The sequence below is a fragment of the Callorhinus ursinus genome, unplaced genomic scaffold, assembly GCF_003265705.2.
Source record: "Callorhinus ursinus isolate GAN/ISIS: 27379988/994484 unplaced genomic scaffold, GSC_fseal_2.0 scaffold18, whole genome shotgun sequence".
NCBI classification, from domain to species: Eukaryota; Metazoa; Chordata; class Mammalia; order Carnivora; family Otariidae; genus Callorhinus; species Callorhinus ursinus.
In genome coordinates, this window is record NW_027397080.1 from 24667351 (window position 1) to 24688084 (window position 20734).

Here is a 20734-nt window from a genome sequence, read left to right on the forward strand (position 1 = left end):
AAACAAGCTGGACCCATACAGAACACATATGTAACTGGCACACATCTGGAGGAAACCTCCCACCCCTCGCCCCTTCCCCTGGCACTCAGAACAGTTCATTCCCAGAGTTGGCCCACTGTGAGCTGTCTCGGTGGATCTGCCCCTCTGGGCCCCCTCTCCTGAGGCATAGCAGGACATGGAAATGTTGCCCAGAGGGCAACAGAAAGTCTAGGACTGATTTTCCCCTCCTGCAGAGAGAGGTCTGAGGCCAAGGAAGCATCCTATGCATTATGAAGAACATCTTTTACCCTTGCACCTACAGCCTTCCCAAAATCCAAGAATTCCCCACATACTTTCATCTCTAGGAAATTCCTGGAGGGTTTTGGACAAAGCCAGATTTCTGAATGTCAGATGACGGGGCATTTATAAGGCTAAGGACCAACAGTCATTCCTTTAACACACATCTAGAAAGGACCAACTATGTGAAAGTTCATGCTGGGCACTGGGTAGGGTAGAGAGTTCAGCATCTGGTCAGAAGCTTGACAGGTAGGCTGATGATCCAACCTTGATCTACAGGGACCACACCTCCTTCCCCCTGGTGGAAGCTATGCGTAGACTCTCTCCTGGGTAGAGGGATCTGACTTTAAGGCTGTTCCCCTGCAGAGTGAGAGGCAATCAGACCCAAGCAGAATTGTGGGTCCTTCCTCCATTAGGACACACAGGCCAAGATGGCAGATGAGACGCACGGTTGTTTCTAGACCCCAAAGTAAATTCAATCCCAAACAGAGGATTTGGGGATGGGAAGGGGGGAGTTTGGAGGAATCCCCATGGGTCATGTTGATCCTTACGAGAGGCCACAAGAAGTGAGGTCTTTCTTCTTGGGAGGCCAACAAGAATCAAGTCTGAAAACCAAATGGGTTGCAAGTGAGATATGAACACTTCTAGGGAAAAGGCTTCTGAGAGAGACAGTCACCCTCGATGTGCTATCTGGAACTTTGGGGTCTCTTGATGCTTATTGTTCAGGGTCGGCCCATGTCCCATCCCAGGGGGAGAGGATGAGGGGGACCGGCTCAGGGCACCATGTTCCACCACTTGAAGGAGAACGGCTGCCGGCGCACGTTGGTGCCACAGTGCACCTCCCCATGCAGCATGTGGTACGGGGTGAAGTCGTCGATGAAGGTGCAGTGGAGGCCCAGCGGCTCCAGCAGGGACCGCACCTTCTCCTCCAGGCAGCAGTGGCCGTTGATGATGGGTCCGAAGGGCTTGGGGATGCCCAGGTGCTTCCCCAGCACCAGCATGTTCACCTGCAAAGAAGCGGGGTCCCAGCTCAGGGGCAGCACTTCATCATCAGCTCCGCTTCAACACCTACACCACACCTGGCAGGGCCTGAGTCCGTCTTGCGGGCAGCCCTGAAAACAGCTCCTCATACTTGCACGCAGGGGGAGAGGCACCTGGACTGGTGAGACTCTAGCCAGCTGTGCCATCCCATGGGAGCAACCACAGAGCTCCTAGGGACAGCTAATTTCTCTGGTGACGACCCACCTTACGGCCGGACTTCGGTGGCTGCCATGTTTGTGCTGCAGAAGCCCAACTTCCTAGGTTGTAGCTGATTGGACCAGCGCAGACATCTGACCCAAGCTGGACCAATCAGATTCTCTCTCTCTGCAGTATTGGCAGTTGACAGAGGGGGCCGGTCCAGTGGATCTCGGCCTGTGTCTGTATGTGTGGGGGGCTATGCTACATTAAACCTCCTGCTCGGGCTAAAGCCGGCTCAGGTGGCCCTGTTTTCTGCAAACACTGGAGGCACTTACATAACTGCAGCTCCGCCTAAAAATGCAGGAAGGAAGGGGAAATCGAGTTTTTCAAATGGGGAAATCAAGGAGGACAAAAGGGGAAGGGAAATGGGGGGATGAAACAATGGTGGGTGTGGACAGGCCCCTTTTAAGGCTCTTAAAATGGGCCAGTTGAGTTCCTCTGGGGGGTGGAGGTGAAGAGGGGCTGGAGGAGGGGAAGGGTGGGGAGGAGAGTTGGGTCATCTACGGTAGTGCTACTCAAAGTGTAGTCCTCGGAGAGCAGCCTCTGCGCCACCTGCTGAATCAGAACCCATGGGATGGGGCCCCAGCAGTCCAGATGTCCCAGACGCAAAGCCCTCAGGCCTCAACCAAAGGCCACCTCTTCCACGAAACCTTCTTGGATCTCCAGTCCTACCTCTCAGGCTGGAAGTGCTTTACCCCACCTCTCAACTAGCACATGACTTTATTATACGAAAGAGACCCTTGAGTGGGACACACCCTAAGGGAGGTGAAGAGAGTTTCCCTCCCACTAGATTAGAGTGGAAACTCCTTGAAAGCAGGGAGCAGCCTTAATCGTTTCTCTGACAGTGTACCCTGAATATATGGGGGATGGGCGAACAGCTTTGAGCTGCGACAGAGGGAGCACAAGGGGTGTCTGAGCTCCCAGCTGATACTGCATGCTGTGCACACATGACCTTATGTGATCATTGCTTCACCCCACAAATATCAAGTGGGTCCCTGGGGGAAGGGAAGGGCCCTTCCCTGATGGCCCTGGAGTAAGGGGTTTGGCCAATGAGCTTTCTGTAGTGACCAGGACAGTCAGCCAACTAGAAGCCCGACTGCTGGCCATCATGGGACCCCTGATTCTCTCTGCCACCCCCACCAGCCACCACAATCCCAAACATGGCAGTGACCAAACGTCTTGCCCTGCTAGGGAGCAAAAGCTTGGAGCCTAATTTGACGAAATGGATTTAAGTCACGAAAGGTGGCCTCACCAAATCAGGGAAGAAGGCCACCGCCTTTCTCCTCTCAGTCTTGAAGAGCTGGGGGATGTCGATGATGTCCCGCTCAGTCAAGCCCAGCTCCCGCTTCAGCACCTCCCGGTTCCAGTCGATGCAGCTCTAGGGGGGTGGGTTGAGTTGGAGAGACCTTCCCAGTGGATTTTGGGGCGACCCAGGAGGTCATGGCTAGTTAAGGAGACAGGCTGCCCAACTGCCCATGGACCAACTCGGCACACAAACCTTAACCTCTGTGTCCCTTTGTCAAAACACACCTGTTCTGGGTCCCACCTCTCACAGTCCTATACCACTAACTGGGCTAGTTCCAGAGTGTTCCACAGCATTCTGTTTTTGTGAGTGTTCCAGAATGTTCCATCTTTTGCCCTCTTCCCTTCTTCACATCCTTCACGCCTTAGGGGGCTCTCCTTGAGTCTCATGGTTTAAAACACCACCTACACACAGACAACTCCCACATTTCTATTTCCCAACTGCTTTATAGACCCACCCTCTTTCCTGATCTCAGATTTGCACATACAACCACCGCTTTGCATCTTCACCTGGATGGCTAATTGGCACATCAGATATAACACGTCCAAAGACAAACTCTTCATTTCTACATGCGCCACGCCCCCCCACCCCCAGCCTGGTTGACAACTTCGTAACCAGTCTCCTTGCTTCTTCTGCTTTCATGCCCTGTGGCAGCCAGCATCACGTTCCTCACAGAACTCCAGCTATGGGGGTAGACTCGACCAAGGGCCTTGCTGCCTGGCCCTGGCTCTGAAATCCCAGGGCCACACCTTCCAGTTGCTAAGAGCCAAAGGTGAGTGCAACAGGGATACTAAGGCAGACCTATGGCCATCTTTGGCTTGCAGAATCTCCCACGGCCTTGCTGAACCTGAGACTGCATGGTGGTATAGGATGCTTCCCTCAGCCTTCCTTCCCTCTCACCCACTGAGGGTCTGCTCTCCCAGTTCCCTCCAGTTCCCCTCCTCTTCCTCACAGCTTCCCTGATGGGGCATGAGCACTGGACCGGGAGTCTGGAGCCCTACCTTCTAGTCCCTTCTCTTCTGGGCCTCAGTTTCCCTGGAGTGAAGTGAGGCATGGGTTCAGGCACCTCTAACTTTCACTCATCAGGAGCGTTTACACACACTGACTCCTTTAATCTTCTCCACTTTATAGACAGAGACACAGAGGCAGAGGGAGGCCAGGTGTCTCCCTCAAGGTCACACACCTAGTGGGTGGTAGGGCTGGGATGTGAACCCAGCCTGCCGGGGCCCAGCACCCACAGCCCACAGGCTTAACCCCCTCACCTCAGCTCCAAGGTGTTGCCCCTCCAGATCAAGAACCTTCGCTGGCTCCCCATCACAGCCCGAGTTTACCCTTGACCTCCTAAGGCTCCCCTGTGCAAATGCCTTCCCCTCGGACGTGTCTCCCGGTCCTTGGTTCCCAGGCCCTGTCCCTAATAGGATCCCTGCATGTTTAACTCTGTCTTGGCATTTACTTCTCAGATGACAGCATGTTGGGTATTCTGTTTGCCCTTCTGGACCCTCTGTATACCTCCTCCTCTGCTCTGTGCCTTGAGAGCCTGGTCCTTGGGAATCGGGGGCTCCTGTGCCCACTGACTTCTGGCCAGGTGCAGCCAATGGGGCACTGCCAAGAGGTGGGGGGGTAGCAGAGCCCAGTTGGGGTGTCTATTCCTGTAGCTCCTTCACTGCCAAGGCACCGTGGGCTGGCCAGGAAGGTCACAGCTCCTGTCTCCAAGCGCTCTTTTCATGGTGACCTCTCCAGGTTCCAGTAACATGTCCCCTCCCTAATTCCCTCAGGTCTAGGGGTGGTGACAACTCCCCTCTCTCTAACCTGGGGATACCGCACAGTCCCCTGTTGATTTCCTCAGACCCTGCCTGCGCCTTTGTACATATTCCCTCGATGAAACTATTCCAGTTATCCAGCTTGAGGTCCCACGTGTTTCTTGCCGGGGCCTAATGTCACGACCCCTACCCCCTGCTATGAAATATTGATATATTCTCAACACAGCCGCAGAGCGATCCTTTCAGAGAATAAATCAGATTGGGTCCCCCCTCTGCCCACCTCCCCTAGTGGCCTCAAATGTCAAAGTCCTTGCAGTGCCCTCCATCACTTGATGGCCCAGCCTCCCCTCACCTCCCCAGAACCCCCTGGCTCATCCTCAAATATTCCATGCCTCTTCATTCTACCTCAGGGCCATCATCTGTGCTCTTCCCTCTACCTGGATGTGTGTCCTCCTCACATGCACATGGCTTACCCCTAATTTCTCCTGGATCAGAGGAGGGGTTGGAGCCCCTCTGTCTGGGCCAGTTCCAGCCCGGGCTTTCACGGACCCTGAACCTCAGACTCTGCCGTCCCCCGCCATGCCCACCTCCCCCTCACAGCCCATGGCCTGTACCTGCACGAACTTATTGTAACTGATGAGGTTTACATTGGAGAGGACCTGGCGGATGGAGACGGTGTTGACCGGCTTATCCCCTGTGAGGGAGAGAGAGATATTAAAGGAGGGGCAGGAACGACACCAGAGGTGAGGGTCACTGGCTCTGGGAGGCAGCCAGGCAGAGGTCAAGTTCACAGCTACTGGTCTCGTGAGTCAGTAGCTCTCTGGCCTTTCTAGACATGGGGTAGGCACCACCTAGCAGAGCTCGGCCTGGCCATGGCGCAAGCCTGGGGGTGGGAGGGGAGGGACGGACGGGTGGCTGAGCACCACGCACTTTAGACACCTATTTGAGTGCATTGGAAGTGGGGTGATGCATTTCGCTGGAAGCATCTGCCCCTTCTAGGACACTGGCTGCTGATCCCTCTTCTTTCCGGCTAGTGGTGGTAGTGGGACCGGGTCACCCACCCGTCCATCAGCCCTGATGGACACCACTGGACCCTGTCCCTGCCCTCCACAAGGGGACTGCAGGGCCAAGGGGCTCCCTGGAGGCCTGTTTCCAACGGGCTGGACCGGGAAAGGGAGGTTGGGCTCACCGTCCTCACAGCTGCCGGCGAGCTCTTACCAGGGGCAGGCCCTGAGTTCGGTTCTCCCCATTCAACACCTCACTGAACCTCCCTGTAACCCCACAAGGTGTGCATTCTCACCCTATTTTACAGACGGGCACATTCAGGCTCAGGGAGGCAAAAAGATTCGCCCAGGACCTTACAGCTGGGAAACGGGGCTTGTGATTCAAACCCAAGCTCAGTGTTCACAAAGGGCTGCAAACCTTGACCAAGGGGTAAGACAGGGCTCCCCGGACGCACGTGCCCATCTGCAGGCTCGGCATCCCCTCCGCCCCAGCTGGGGTCAGCCAGCTGGGGTCTAGTTCCAGCTCCATCGTGTTCTCGCTGAGCCCTCTGGGCCAGTGACTCCCCCGACTTCCCCGTGTTCTTGGGTGTGTAGGGGAGAGGAGGGTGAGCGGGGCCTGGCACACCGTGTGACTAGTGAGATATGCTGGCCTCCCCGCGCACAGTGGCTGCCTGTGGCCTGACAGCCGTGAATTCCCACGTTCTCCTTCCCAGCTGGGCGGCTAGAAAACCCACTCAGCCTGTTCCTGGGTCTTGTTCACTGTCAGTGTGGTCCTTGCAGGAAAGGTGACAATGGCTTTCCTTCCACCTGGTACATAACATCTGGATTTGAGGCTTTTTCCGGTTTGCTCTGGACCCAAAGGCATTTAGCCACCGTCCTTACGGGAGCAAGGGGGTTGGGAAGACTGTATTTCTTACACCTTACAGCTGGGGCTCCAGGGTGGTGCCGGGAAGGGCGTGAGGGTCATAAACGGGGAAAAAGGGACTGGCAAGTTCTACTTGAGAACTTCTGAGTTCTGCAGACGCTTTTCCCTTGGAGGTTTGGTCCAGGACATTGTTTACCTCCCATGAGGCCAAGAAAAGCTACAATCCCAGCAGCCAAAGGTTTTTTGGCCTGAGAGCGCCAGGGCCCCTGTCGGAGAGGACCAGCGCTCTCGGATTCACACAGCCTTGGTGGGGACGGGAAGGGAGCCATTCCAGCAAGCTCGTGCCCCTCCACCCCGCCCCAGCTCCAGCCGCAATGGCTCTCAGAATACCTTCCAAGCAAAATGAGAATGTGGGGCCCTTTGTTCAAAGAGCGGGAAAGAAAAAGTGTCACTAAAGATCCTAAAATATAAGGTTTGTTCTTTCCTCCATGGTCTCTCTCCCACCCTGTCCTGTTGGTTTTTTATTTGCTATTTGATGTCATGCTCCCTCAGTCACGGGACACCCGTCTGGTGAGCACAGACCCCCGCGGCGCTGGGAGCCCCAGCTGAAACTTGACGCGTGTGCACAGCCCACCGGCTGCCAGGCATCCCAGCCCACGAGCCACGGGACCCACGTCGAGCCAGACGTCTCCCCTTCCCCCAGGCCCACCATCCCGAGCCCATGGCAAACAGGCAGACTCCGCCGGCTACTGCAGCCTCCACACAGGGGTGTGCTAGCTGCCTGGATCGGGGGTGGGCAAGAGGCTCACCCCTTGCGAGCTGCCCACTACCAGTCCAGGACAAGGACAGTTAATGCCAGCCCCCCACCCCGCCGAGATGCTGAGGGGTACACGCATCCAGGCCTCCCCACGCTCAGACTCCTGCTATAGCAATCACTGCTTGGGGGGGGGCAGAGAAAGGAGGCCCCGCCAGTCCCCACTGCCCATGGCTGAGGCCCCAGGGAATGAGGGGTGTACAGAGGGGATCTCATCCCCGGGAGGCAGCGAGAGGATTCACTCACGAAGCACAAATGGTTAAGAATCTCAAGACAGTAATGGCAGAGCATTAAACTTCCTGAGGTGAGGGCCCTGTCTGAGGACACTGGTCACGGGCCCATGTAGCTCGCCACGTCTCTGCCCCCAACCACCGGCAGCGGGGGCTGGTGGGGCAAGGCATGCAGCGGCAGTGAGGCTCTTGAGTTTAGGGGGACCGCCCTGCTATATAGACTTTGCCATCCCTCTCTCAAGCCATGATGCATCCTGCTTTAGGGGAGGGGGCAGGAAAGCTGGGGTGAGGGACACAGCAGGGGTACCCACCAACAACCCCTTTGAACAGGAGGGCACCACCGTGGCCCCACTTCTGCTTTTCCTGGAAGAGCTTGAAGCAGGCACTAGGGCTGGCCAGGAGCATCCGGAAGCCCTGTGTGGAGAGGGCAGACCTGCCTGAGCTCCCTGGCCTCAGCACGGCCCCCCTGGAGCTCATCCTCTGACCCAGACCCCGGGGACAGGCATGTCACCGCTGTCCTTACCTTCCCATCGGGGGCAGGGACGAAGCTCAGAAACTCATCCACGTGGCCCACGGCTAGCCAGTCCACAAAGAGCTCCACGGGGGACTGCACCCTCTGTGCATAGAGGAAGTCCCGCACCACCTGGGTGACCCGGCGGCCGCTGGACCTGGGGTTAAAAGAATTGCTTAGCTTAAAAAAATCTATGCCGAAATGGAATAACAAGAATTCAAGATTTCTGCAGTATCTGATTTTTTTAAACAACAACAACAACAACAAAAATATGCACTGTGTCTTTTAAATTCTGCTCAGGCTGAGCTCTTGAGCAGATGCAGCACAGCTCAATCCCACCCGGTCAGTGACCCCCAGGTCTTGCCATCCAGGCAAATGCTCAGAGCTGCCCTCAGACCCATCCTCACATTCTCCAAGAGACGGATTCACCACCCTATTCCATCCCTGAGGCCAGGGGGCTCTTCTTGGAGTTTAACTTGCGTCTCTCTTCCTGCGGCCTCGCCTTCTGTACATGAGTGGGGAGAGAGGTGGACAAGATCACCCCCAAGGGGCCGCACAGCCCCAGCATTTTATGCTCATGAACTTAAGGCCCATTCTTCTTTGGCTTTCTGCATAGTATCTAATGGCGTGACCCAAACTTCCTCTTTCTTTTTTTTCTTTCTTTAAGTAGGGTCCATACCCAGCATGGAGCCCAATGTAGGGCTTGAACTTGGGACCCTGAGATCAAGACCTGAGCCGAGATCAAGAGTCAGACACTTAACTGACTGAGCCACCCAGGCGCCTTGGACTTCCTCTTTCTGTGGGATCGCATGTTGAGGGCAGTTAGTTCCCTCCAAAGCCCCTTGATTCACCTGTTTTTTGACTGCAAGTCTGTCCTAACTGCTTTGTTGAATTTGGTTGGCTCAATGTCTTGGTCTATTCCACAGAATAAAACCATACCTATATAATTCCTTTTCTTTTGCATCAGTATCTCGGGTCACATGTTGAACAACAAATAATCTGTTATTCTGTGTGTGTGTGTGCGCGCGCGCGCGTGTGTGTGTGTGTGTGTGTCTTATGACATCTCATTTTTCATGTCCTGTACATTCCTTCTCCTGTTGTCAGGAAAACATTTGATAGTAGCCATTTACATCATAGTATGAACAAGCTCTTAAAATGTAATTGCTCTAGGACTGTTGAGACTTGAAGCTTTTTCTTCTAGAACTATTAATTAAAAGTATGTTATTAGCAATATCATTTCCTTTTGGAATCAGAAGACCTAAGTTTAGTCACAACTTTGCATTCTGTGTGACCTGTACCAGGTCACTCACCCTCTCTAGGCTCACTTGTGAAATGTAAAGGCGGGACTGAATGATCTCTTAGGTCTCTGCTTACTTGGGCCTTCTCAAACTCACCAAGGTAAGTGTGGACAGTGTCTGGTGATCAGCGCACTGCCTCCCCTCGCCCCATCTAGAACTAGGAATTTATCACTCCTCACTGGTTCTCTCCCAGGAGTGAAATTGTCCCTCACCACCACCACCCCAGCCACCGTCACCACCTTCCACCCCAGGAACACCTCTCCCTGCTCCTCTCTCACCCAGGCAGGTTGCCCCCGATGAGGATCCTCCCCAAGGGGTACTCTTTCCCATTGGCCACCACTGGGGGGCTGACCTCCAGGTTACCGAAGGAGTCCAGGCCACTCACAGAGCTGTCTTGTGGTTCCCGAGTCACATAGCCGAAATCTGGACCCTGGCAAGGGAAACTGAGTCAGGCTGGGGGGGGCGGTCACCAGAAAGAACTTGAACCAACTTGCTGGGCTCTGAGTTCCTTAAGGATGGGGCAGGAATGACTGCCCATTCTTCAGACGGAAATACTGAGTCAAAGACAGGGATCTGACCTATTCAATATTTCACGCATGCATATAGGCCAAAGTTGGGAAACACACAGGTGCTCTGGCCCCGCTGCCACATTAGAGCACATTATCCCCATGGTCACAGGAGACAGTGGAAAGGGCCCTGGTTGCCTATACTCCCCATTACACATGGAGCCCGAGGCTATGGCCCCCGCCCCTTACCCTCTGAACAGCCTTCCTGCCAAGGGCAGCCCAAGGGCAAGTACCTGGCTGTTCTAGAGCAGCCTGTTCCTGGGGACCAAGGGACTGAGGATGGAGTCTCAGCCTTTCCACCTTGAAAAAGGGGAGAGCTCCCCAGGGCCATCTCTTAGAAGGAACTCAATCAACATTGAGGCCCAGGTGAGAGCTCCTACCACCTCTGGGGGGGGGGGTGGTTGGAAGGGCCTCACGGTCTCTATAGTACCAAGGGAGTCTTCCCTCTCTCTTCTAGGAGGTCCTGGTCCCCAACCACCATCTTCACAGTATTCCTTATTACCAATATTAATCTCAGCTAACAGTGCTGCGGGCTCCCTCTGCCCGGTACAGAGAAGCCTCACAAACACTTGTGAGACCAGGGCTATGATATCATTTTTGTTGATGAAGAAACTGAGGCTCAGAAAGGGCAAGTGACCCAGGCCAGGTCACACAGCATCTGAATAACAACCAGGTGGTTCTGATTCCAAAGCCTGTGTTCTTAACAGGGGCACTGCCCCACCCCCAAAACCGCCCTTACCTAGGGCTGCCAAATTTCGTAAATAAAAATACAGGATGCATAGTTAACTTTGAATTTCAGATAAACCACAAATATAGTTTTAGTATAACTGTGTCCCGTGCAAGGCTTGGAACATACTTATACCAAAAAGTTCCTCATTGCCGATCTGAAATTCAAATGTAACTAGGCATCTCCCGTGTTCTATCTGGTCATTCCTGTCCCTAAAGAACGTGGTCCCCATGCTGCGCCCTAGACTCTACATCCTGGTGGGGCTCCGGGAAGTGTTCCTCGGCCCTCAGAGCCAGGCTGCAGCCTGTGGCCCGGACCACTCACCAGGATTCTTTTGTAAGGGAAGTCCTGCAGTTCTCCATTCCTGGGGGAGTCAAACACCACCGGGAAGGTCTTGTGTGGCGCCTGAACATAGCCCAGCTCCATCTCGTCCTGCGAATGAAAGAGACAGCCTGTGGACAATCAACACTCATTCGGCACTGAGCGCTTTGGGGAAGACTATTCTTGGAGGTTCTTTGTCTCAGGCCTGCTTTGCCCTTTGGGGTGAAGAAGGCAGGGGTTCATGATCCTTGCTGGCTGGAGGGGAGGCTGGAGGCTCAGAGAGGCGGCGCTCTTGCCTAAGGTCACACAGCAAGACAGATGGGGAATGCACGAGAACATGGACGTGACCCTGGGCGGTGTCCCCATGCCGGATCAGGGCAGAGTGGCCACAGAGAGGGGCACAGAGTGGCCTGAGTCGGACAAACAAGTCACTGGACATCAGCCAGCACCTCTGGCCTCCACGTGTGATCATGGACAGGGCTGAGGTGAGCAAAGGAGGTATAGGTCTGCCTCCTCAGATCTCTCAACATTTAGCCCAGCTCAATTCTGATCCCTCTGGTCCTGGAGGCAAAGAGGGCCCGGCATCGATGAACTCTATATCCAATGAGAAGCGCAGTTATGTGCCTGGCCCTGCTCTCAGCCCTTTATAAATAGTAACTCCATGAACCCTCACCACACCCACACTCATGCAGAGGCACTATGATTACCCACGTTACAGATGAGGAAAGTGAGAAACAGAGAGGTCTAATTGTTTGTCCAAGGACACAGAGCTAGTCAGTGGCGCAGCCAAGATCCACGCCCAGCCCATCTTGCTCCAGGGTCCAGCCCCGAACGTCCGCCTCATCGGATGAACCACCAGCCATGAAAGCTTCTCAGCTTGGCATGCACTTGGCATCCCACTTCAGCGCCTTCACAGAACCTTGGCCGTGGCCAACAAGAGCACAAGGCGAGCTTTCTCATGCCTCCCCTCTCAGGGCCTTTGCACATGCTGGTCCTCTGTGAGGCCCACCATCCCCTGAGCCCCAGTGTGGCCCTTATCATCTCTGTGGCCTTGGGCATGGGCCCCCTGCGAGCACATCGCCTACCTGGTCCTGCCCCAGTGCCCTTCCTCCTGGAGGTCTTTATTCATCCCCCAGACAGAGGTGATACCACCCTCCTCCAAACCCTGCTGGCACGTTGCTGGTACCCCTGCTACATCTTCAATTGCAGGAGCGGGGTGAGAGGGGCTGTTGCAATAATTCACCACACCAGTGTTTCTCAGCCTTGGCACACGTGACACTTGGAGCCAGCGAATTCTTTGCTGTGGGGCCACCCTGCGCATTCATTGTAGGATGCTTAGCAGCATCCCCGGGCTCTACCCACTAGAAGCCAGTAGCACCACCAGCCTCGGGGTGACAGCCAAACATTTCTCCAGATACTGCCAAATGTCCCTTGGAGGACAAAGTTGCATTCTGTGGGCAACCACAAGGGCCAGGCTGCTGAGGCAGAGAGTGTGTCCCACACCTCGGCCATTCCCTTCAGGGCCAGCCCCGTGCCTAGCCCAGATCCTGTGGGTGAATGTGGGTTCAATCCAGTGTCAGTGTGTGCCTGGGTCTCTAGAAAGTTCTGGAGAGAGGGAGGGAGCTCTAGGTCTAGAGTGAGAAAAAAGAGTGCACTGGGGAGGACAGTCACGGCCCCCAGGTCCTTCTGGATATTCACAGCAACCTCCCCTCCCTGCCCTGGGTCGGGATGGGCCAGCCTCTCCCTCCAAGATTCCGTCCTGGCTGGGTGCTGCCCACCGGCCATGGTACCTGGATCCAGCGGTCATTGCGGTTCTCATTCTGCGGGCAGATGGTCAGCTTGCAGCCAGCCTTCGTGGCCAGCTCCGCCACGGCGTCCACAAAGCATGTGTTGTTCCTCACGCTGCACACAAGCCCAGGGAGCGTGGCTCAGGACAGAGCCAGGTGTGGAGACCAGAGGGGCCACCAGGGTCCGAAGGACACCCATGCCCCCCTCCCACACTCACCGGCACACGTATACCTCCAGGGGCGGCAGGGTGCTGGGCGTCATAATCCAGGGCGCCACGCGAAACACCACGGTGTCGGTGAAGACTGGGGACTCGGAGAAATCCTACAGGGGAAGACGGGCAGAAGGACAAGAGCACTGGCCTTGGAGTCCAGAGGCCCGGCTGATCCCGCTGACATCTCCTCGTTTCTAGAAGGGCGGCAGCGGGGTGGTCGAGAGGTCTGGGGTCCTCCACGCTGGTGGTGCCCCTCTCTCCCAGGGATGGAGCCCTCCCTTACCCTCTTTGCCCCGGCCACCCCTCACCTCGTTGGAGTCGTCCAGCAGGGTGACATGAAAGGAGACGAGCCCCGTGAAGCTGGCATCAGGGAACGAGAGACCCTCCACAAAGAAGCGTTCCTCGTCCCCGTGGAAGCGGGGCACCTCGTAGGACACCTTGTCCTGGCCCAGCACGTGCCTGTAGGACTTGCACGAGTCTTCAGGACCTGGGAGGGGATGGGACGGGATGGCCGTGACCCCCAGGTGGGCCCGCAGAGCATGAGGGTGCAGGAGGAGCTGGGCCAACCTCACCGAAACCCCTCAAGCCAGACAGGCAGCCCCAGCCTCTGCCCTCCCACCAGCGAAGGAGAGAAGATGCTTGATGCCCAGTGTGGGCAAGGCCAGGGGAAAGGCCATTCCTTTCTAAGATGGCTGTTCAGACCTTCTGGGGACAACTCGGCAGCATCCCACAAAGTAAGGTCTACTCCTAACGAGCAATCCCGCTTCTAGATGTCTTTGCTGCAGATACACGTACGAGGGTGTTCACTGGCTGTTCATTCATTGAACAAGTATTTACGGAGCACCTGCTCTGCACCTGGGAGGCCTGGTTCTAGGCTCAGGATGCAGCCGTGAGCAAGGCCCCTGCCCTCGAGGAACCTATACTGTGGTCAGACCAGAGCACTGCAAACAGCTGCATGCTCAGGGAAGCGGATAAGTTACCGTACGCCCGTGCTTTGGAGTACCACACCACTGTGGAAGAGAATGAGGCGGAGCCGCATAAATACAGAAAGGAACGTTAGCTATCATTCAACGGAAGAAAGTGTTTGGAAAGCAGGATATGTACACACCACATACCCGTGCACATTCAATGCATCCAGAGAAAAGTCGGGAAGAACCCATGGCAAATCGTTAACAGTGAACTCATTTTAAAGAGTCAGGTTTAGGGGTAGGGAGGGGGAACTCTCATTTTTTACCTTATATACTTCTATATTGTTTGATCTTTTCATTTTTTAATGTTTTTAAAAGATGTATTTTAGAGAGAGGGCACATGTGAGTGCGGGTGGGGCAGAGAACAGAGGGGGAGGGAGAATCCCAAGCAAACTCCCTGCTGAGCATGGAGCCCAATGTGGGGCTCAATCTCAGGACCCTGAGATGACGACCTGAGCTGAAACCAAGAGTCGGACGCCCAATCCACTGCGCCACCCAGACGCCCCTTGTTGGAGCTTTTTTAAAATGAGCATTTTATCACTTATATGCATTTGTATCTTTAAAAGGGATTTTATGTTAGGGGCGCCTGGGTGGCTCAGTCTGTTAAGCGTCTGCCTTCGGCTCAGGTCACGATTCCGGGGTCCTGGGATCGAGCCCCGCATCGGGCTCCCTGCTCCACGGGAAGCCTGCCTCTCCCTCTCCCACTCCCCCTGCTTGTGTTCCCTCTCTCGCCGTGTCTCTCTCTCTCTCTCTCTGTCAAATAAATAAATAAAATCTTGAAAAAAAAAGGGATTTTATGTTCTTGCTCATACTATGGTTCTGTAGAGCAATAGTCAGTGGTTTTGGGGGGAGATGCACGCTGAGTTCTGCAGGGGCACTAGCCATCATGTCTGGGAGTGGCTTTACAATACTTGAGCAAACAACAGATGAAGCAAGAGACGCAAGGCAGCGGTCATTGTTGAATCTGAGTGACTGGCATACAGGGGTTTGTCACTATTCTCTCTACTTTTGCGTGTGTTTGAAGGTTTTGATAATAAGAATTTCTAAACATGCTTAAAATATATTTTTAAATTTATTGTTTAAAGATTTTATTTATTTGAGAGAGAGAGAGCACAAGCAGGGGGAGGGGTAGAGGGAGAGGAAAAAGCAGACTCCCCGCTGAGCAGGGAGCCTGACACGGAGATCAATTCCAGGACCCTGAGAAAACGACCGGAGCTGAAAGCAGACGCCTAACTGGCTGAGCCACCCAGCACCCCTAAATATATTTTAATTCATCCAGTCAAATGGCCTGGGGCCATGGCTGTGCAGGGACGCCAGCCTGCCTGTTTCAGAGTTCCCCCAGCTGGCCCTGCTTCCTCTGACCCCCCAGGCAGGCTGGAAGCCAGAGCAGACCCTGCCTTCCGGCCCCAGGTGGGGAAACTGAGGCCCCCCAGCAGTGGGAGCAGGGGGAGGGGACGAGCATGAACTCACCACAGGCGTGGAAGACCCGTGCCCACTTGGCGTCATAGCTGGAAGTGTGGAGGATAAGTTTGTGGTCATCAAAGAGGGCGGCGGGGCCTTGGGTCCTCAGGACCATGACGGACATGTCTTCCAGGTCTGTGGAGCCAGACATGGGTGGCAGCTCAGGGGGCCCACGACACTCCACGTCTTCTCCTCCTGCCCACCACACCACCCCCGCCCCAAGGGCAGAGGGCGCCAAGACCCGGGTCTCTGAGCCCCGGCTCTGCCCACCCTGTGAAAACACTGGAAACCATCAAGAGCAAAGCATCAGGACGTCCATAAGCGTGTGCCATGTGAATACGTCACACCCTCTCCGGGCCTCCACTCCCTCACCTGCCCAGAGCAACGGGAAGTACAGAGCAGCCAGCCCTGTGCCCGGGGACAGGTGAGAAGTGTGCGGCCACCTGGGCGGCGTGCTGGGGAGAGTCTGCTCTCAGGGCAAGCGTCACTCTCTGCTGACATCAGGCAGGCCCCTCCCTCCCTCCCTGAGCCTCAGCGCTCCCCAATCTGAAACGAGGGACAGATGTGCCCCGTTTCGGAGCAGCTGTGCCCACCCACGCATAAAGCACCTGGCCCGCACCCCGGGATATTACTGCAGCCTTCCTCACGGGGCTGTTGTGTGCAGTGTGAGACTGACTTAGAACATGGGGCATCCTGAAATGAGTCACGGGTGCCTGGTGGGAGGCTGGATCTGGGGTGCGGATAGGAAGCTTTGGATCTTCCACAGACAGGCTGGGAGGGGTTAGCTGCCAGCCTGAGGCAGGTTTTGAGCAACAACAAAGTGTGTCCAGGAGCTGGAACTTTGGCCCCCGATGCTCCCTTCAATGCTACCTGCAGGGTGGCTGAGCAGTGACCCTGGGCACCCCCCTCACCTTGCAGGCAGTGCACGTGCCGGTCACGGTTGTCCTGGTCATTGCAGTTCAGATCATCTCTGTCGCAGTTCACCAGCAGGATGGCTCCATACCCTCCAGGCCCCCAGACCCAATCCCGCTGCCAATGGCAAAGCATAGCTGGTGATGGGGCTCGGACCCGTCCTGTGCCCCCACCCAGCAACCTCCTGGCCAGCCTCCTGACCCCGCCTCTTCCTCTTCGCCCTCCCTGTGAGGACAGGTCCACTCTCACGGAAGCACTTCCTGCACCAGATACTGCAGTGGCTCCTGATTACCCACACCAGCAAGTCTAAACTACACTGAGGTCTCTCGTGGCCAACTGCAATGAGTCTCCAGCCAATGTCCTATTTCTCAATGGGCAACTTCCTGATTATAGATCCATTCCTGGCTCCAGGCCTTGGCTCCCGCTCTTCCCTCCACCTGGAATGCCTTCCCTCTTGCATTGCTTTAGAACCTAGCTCAAGTGGACTTCAAAGGAAGTCTTCCTTGCTCATGCAGCCCATCTTGACCTTCTGCTCTGAACTCCCAATGCGTTCAGTGCCACCACAGTTCAGCCCAAAGTTCTTTAACAGTCTCATACTTGGTAGAGTTCCCCTTTCACCTAGATCAGAAGGTTGGCACACCAGGGCCGGGGGCCACTTCTGGCCCACTACCTGTTTTTGTAAAGAAAGTTTTATTGGAATAGTCACATCCATTGTATTGACTATAGCTCTTTCACACTACAACGGCAGAATTGAATAGTTGCAACAGAAACACTTTGCAATGCCTAAAATATTTACTATCTCACTTTTACAGAAAAAGGTTCCTGACCCCTGACCTAGACTGAAATTCCAGAAGGACTTTTCCCCACAAAGCAAGGCCTAGCCCAGGCCTGGGGATGTATATATTTGATAATTCTTGGTAATAATCTTTCTCCTAGTGAAAGAAGATCCCCAGCCATGCTGGGTTCCCATTTGGCTCTCCTGACCTCAGCAGCAGCTAGGAGGCAGGGGGATACAGAGCAACGGGAAGTACAGAGCAGCCATGTAATGTCCTCTCGCCTCTTAACCCAGCCTAGGTCAACTCCAAACTCCATGCCCCTTTCTGGGCCCAAGTTGAATCGCCCTACCTTGTCCACAAAGCTCCTATTCTGCCTGCCCTCACAGTTCAGGTCACAATCCAGAGCAATGTCTGCAAAGGGAGGACAGAGAGTAAGTCACTGTGGGGTTCCCAGGAGTCCAGCACAAGTCCAACAATGTACATTTTGCCTCTAACAATGCCTCCTGCAGACAAGAGCATTTTCAACTTTCTTGCTAAGTGCGCTGCAGGTTGCTTGTACCCATGCAAACTCCCACCCACCGTCAAGGACCTCCCCAGTTCCACATCCTTGGCAATGCTGAGTTAAGCATATTTCCATTTACGTTCTGATCACTGGGGCTTTCTCTTCTATGAATTGCTTATTCATATGTTTTGCCTATTTCCATTAGTTTGTCCTTTTTTCCTATTGATTGGAGTTCTCCATAACCTATATGTACCGAGTCAGCCATATGCATTGCAAAATTCTTCTCCCAGTTCATATTTTGACTTTTTCTTCCCTTTTTGTTTAAAGTAAGCTCTGTGCCCAAGGTGGGGCTTGAACTCATGACCCTGAGATCAAGATTCATGTGCTCTGTGGACTGAGCCAGCCAGGCGGCCCCATAGTTTGACTTTTTACTTGTCCTCTGTTGTAGAAAAGTTCTAAAATCTAATACAGTCAAGGGCGCCTGGGTGGCTCAGTCGTTAAGCATCTGCCTTCAGCTCAGGTCATGGTCCCAGGGTCCTGGAATCGAGCCCCACATCAGGCTCCCTGCCCGACGGGAAGCCTGCTTCTCCTTCTCCCACTCCCCCTGCTTGTGTTCCCTCTCTCACTGTGTCTCTCTCTGTCAAATAAATAAATAAATAACATCTTTTAAATTAAAAAAAAAATAAAAAATAAAATTTAATACAGTCGAATTTATCATTGCCCTATCTTCAAGTTCACTGATCCTCTCTCTAGCTGTGTCAAGTCTACCAAGACAACCCACCAAGAACATTTTTTTTTATCTGTTACCGTGATTCTTAGTTCTAGCATTTCCATTTGACACCTTATAGTTTTCAGCTCTCTGTTGAAATTCCCCATCTGTTAATTCATGTTATCTACCTTTTCCTTTAATGTATTAATCAATCTGAGTTATCATGCATGGAATTTATATACAGTTTGTGGACAACTGGCACAAAAAACTTAAGGTCGAAAAAGCAAGGTCCAGTTCCAGGCCTAGAGTATGTCTCCCTCTGCTTACAAAAGGGGGTTACACAGGTATGCCTGTGTCCACCTGCACAAGCATAGCAGATCTCTAGAAGGATGCTGGGCTTGGGGAACTGGAGGTCTTCGGTTGGGAGAAAGGGAGGTTTACTTTTCAATATACACTCCTTTATACCATTTGAATTTTTTAAATGTACACTTATTTTAATTTTTAAAATAAAATGAATTGATGTTTATAAAAAGACCCTTGTTCCTTGCCATTCCCAACCACCCCCCACCCTTGGCCCAAGCCCTAGCATGGCCCCCAACTTACCAACACAGGTGAGGTAGAGCACCGCATAGGCCAGGGGCAGGGGCTCACGGCTAGAGTGGTAGGAAATCTGAACCTGTAGAGAAATGGGCCCAGAGTCAAGCCAGCTAAAGCCAATAGCCCCCACCCCAAAGGACAGGTCTTGGGGGATCTGGCAGGAAAGAGAGAGGGTCTCAGGAACCTCTGTGCACTGCAGTTGAGTTTACCAACCCAGCTCTTCCATTAGCCTCTGTGCCATTTATTTTTCCATGCCTTGCTTGGCCCATCTGTAAAATGGGAACAATTTGTGAGGGATTCCCTGGAGACTTGGGTCCCAGGGCTGCCAGTGACTACCGTGTGATTTGGACAAACCCCTGCTCCCCTGTGGATCTGTTTCGCCACTTGTAAAAAAAGGAGGTCTCTGAAAGGGCAGGATTTAGGGACCTTCTCTTATCTGTGGGATTCAGCCAGGCCTGGACTTGAGGCCAGCACCTCTGGGTTCTGTCGCCTTGGCCAAGGTCCCTCACCTTTCTGGCCTATCTGGTTTCCTCATCTGCAGAACAGCAAACATACAAGACCCTACCGCCCGCAGAGGATTTTAGTGCCGCTTGGTAACAATGCACATACAAGACTGACCCCGTGGGCAGGCCCCCAGACACGGCAGCTATTGTTAACAGAGGGCAGGTGGCACTGTGTGAGCTGGTGCTGCTCTGGGCTCCTGTTCCAGATCCACCACTTGTGACTATCCTGGGAAGAGTCACTTGTCCTCTCTGGGCCTCAGTATCCCCTGCTGTAAAGTAGGGATAATAATAGTCCCTACCCCAGAGGGTTGATTGTAGGCTGTGACCATCAAAGAAGGAAGGCGGGTGACATGCTCAGCACTGCGCTTGGCTACAGCAAGCCCCAGTAGCTGTTAAAGGCTGGGCTGACTATGAGAACACAGTTCAAGGCCCATGTATCAAAGCCCCTTTGGCCCACAGCCCTCCGCTTGCATGTTCCCTCTTGATGGGGGTCCCTCAGCTCTGCCAGAAGGCTCAGGATCTTATAGAGGTCATTCACCCCTCAGCGCTGGGAGCCCCTAAATCCTGCAATCACTGACACCCATCTGTCAAGCCTGAGCAACGATGCTGGCCTCAGGCATACAGTTACCTGTATCTAGGCCAAAGGTGGGGGAAGGGCAGACACGCCGACCCTCCTCAATCCCTTTGGTCTTCGGCATCCACCCAGCCCCGGCGTGGCAGGGCACCCAGGCGGGGTCGCTCACTGGCTGGCTGCTCCTCTTGCCCTGTCCCGGGGACTCTGTCCTGAACCTCACCAACTCTGCTACTCACTAGATGGGGTGACTTCGGATAAGCCACCCCCCTTCTCGTTCTCAGTTTCCTTATCTGTAAAATGAGTTCATTTACCTGTCCACCTGCGTCACAGAGCTCAGTGGAGGGGCTCATCTCAGATACATGGATGGGAAAAGACGAGGGGGTGATGAAGGGAAACTGCCGCCCAGGTGTCAGGCAGGTCTGTGTAGAATTCTAGCTCTCTAATTGATTGGCTCTGTGGCCTGGACACAGTTACTCTGAACCTTGGTGGCCCCACCTATGGAATGGGGATCAGACCCTGCCTCTCTGAGCTGTTGTGAGGGCTGTGTGAGGTCATGGCTGCCCAGGGCGTGGCGTATGGTCAGTGGTCGTTAAAAGGTCAGTTTCCTACAACACTGCTCCTGGCATGAAGCGGGAACCTGCCCACACGACAAGGCCTCCTTCCCCTCACGCCTTTAAGGGGGCATCACTTGGGCCAAGCTCCAGGGCCACCCCATTTCTCCCCTCTTCTGATGCCCCCTGCCCTGAGGTCGGAACACCTGCCTACAGCTGGGGCTTGTTAAGCTCACCCTTGGTGGCTGAATGAGCAGAGAGGTGAGGA

The 20734-nt window shown here is 54.3% G+C and overlaps 1 protein-coding gene and 1 long non-coding RNA gene across 4 annotated transcripts in view; one reads left to right on the top strand and one right to left on the bottom strand.

Annotated features, from left to right (window-relative positions):
• Positions 1 to 897: 897 nt before the first annotated feature.
• Positions 898 to 20734, bottom strand: part of PADI3 (peptidyl arginine deiminase 3) — a 28398-nt gene continuing 8561 nt past the window's right edge. The window contains exons 1-15 of one of the 2 annotated variants that reach the window (XM_025856978.2): positions 20227 to 20397; positions 18845 to 18917; positions 17380 to 17441; positions 16254 to 16371; positions 15352 to 15477; positions 13222 to 13400; positions 12920 to 13023; positions 12705 to 12816; positions 10918 to 11025; positions 9579 to 9730; positions 8015 to 8159; positions 7803 to 7905; positions 5193 to 5272; positions 2768 to 2893; positions 898 to 1283 (exon numbers count right to left, since the gene is read on the bottom strand). In XM_025856978.2, the coding sequence (XP_025712763.1) occupies positions 1050 to 1283; positions 2768 to 2893; positions 5193 to 5272; positions 7803 to 7905; positions 8015 to 8159; positions 9579 to 9730; positions 10918 to 11025; positions 12705 to 12816; positions 12920 to 13023; positions 13222 to 13400; positions 15352 to 15477; positions 16254 to 16371; positions 17380 to 17441; positions 18845 to 18917; positions 20227 to 20265 (1761 nt within the window). In that variant the 5' untranslated portion in view covers positions 20266 to 20397 and the 3' untranslated portion in view covers positions 898 to 1049. Of the gene's footprint in view, positions 1284 to 2767; positions 2894 to 5192; positions 5273 to 7802; positions 7906 to 8014; positions 8160 to 9578; positions 9731 to 10917; positions 11026 to 12704; positions 12817 to 12919; positions 13024 to 13221; positions 13401 to 15351; positions 15478 to 16253; positions 16372 to 17379; positions 17442 to 18844; positions 18918 to 20226; positions 20398 to 20734 lie in introns of those variants that run through there. The other variant, XM_025856977.2, reaches the window with a different exon arrangement.
• LOC112812250 (uncharacterized) lies at positions 3368 to 8949 on the top strand. Of its 2 annotated transcripts, none has more exons than XR_003205231.2 (3): positions 3368 to 3590; positions 4594 to 4681; positions 8670 to 8949. It is a non-coding gene; the product is annotated as an uncharacterized lncRNA (long non-coding RNA). The 2 variants fall into 2 exon arrangements; XR_003205230.2 differs by having other exon boundaries at positions 3378 to 3590; positions 8673 to 8949.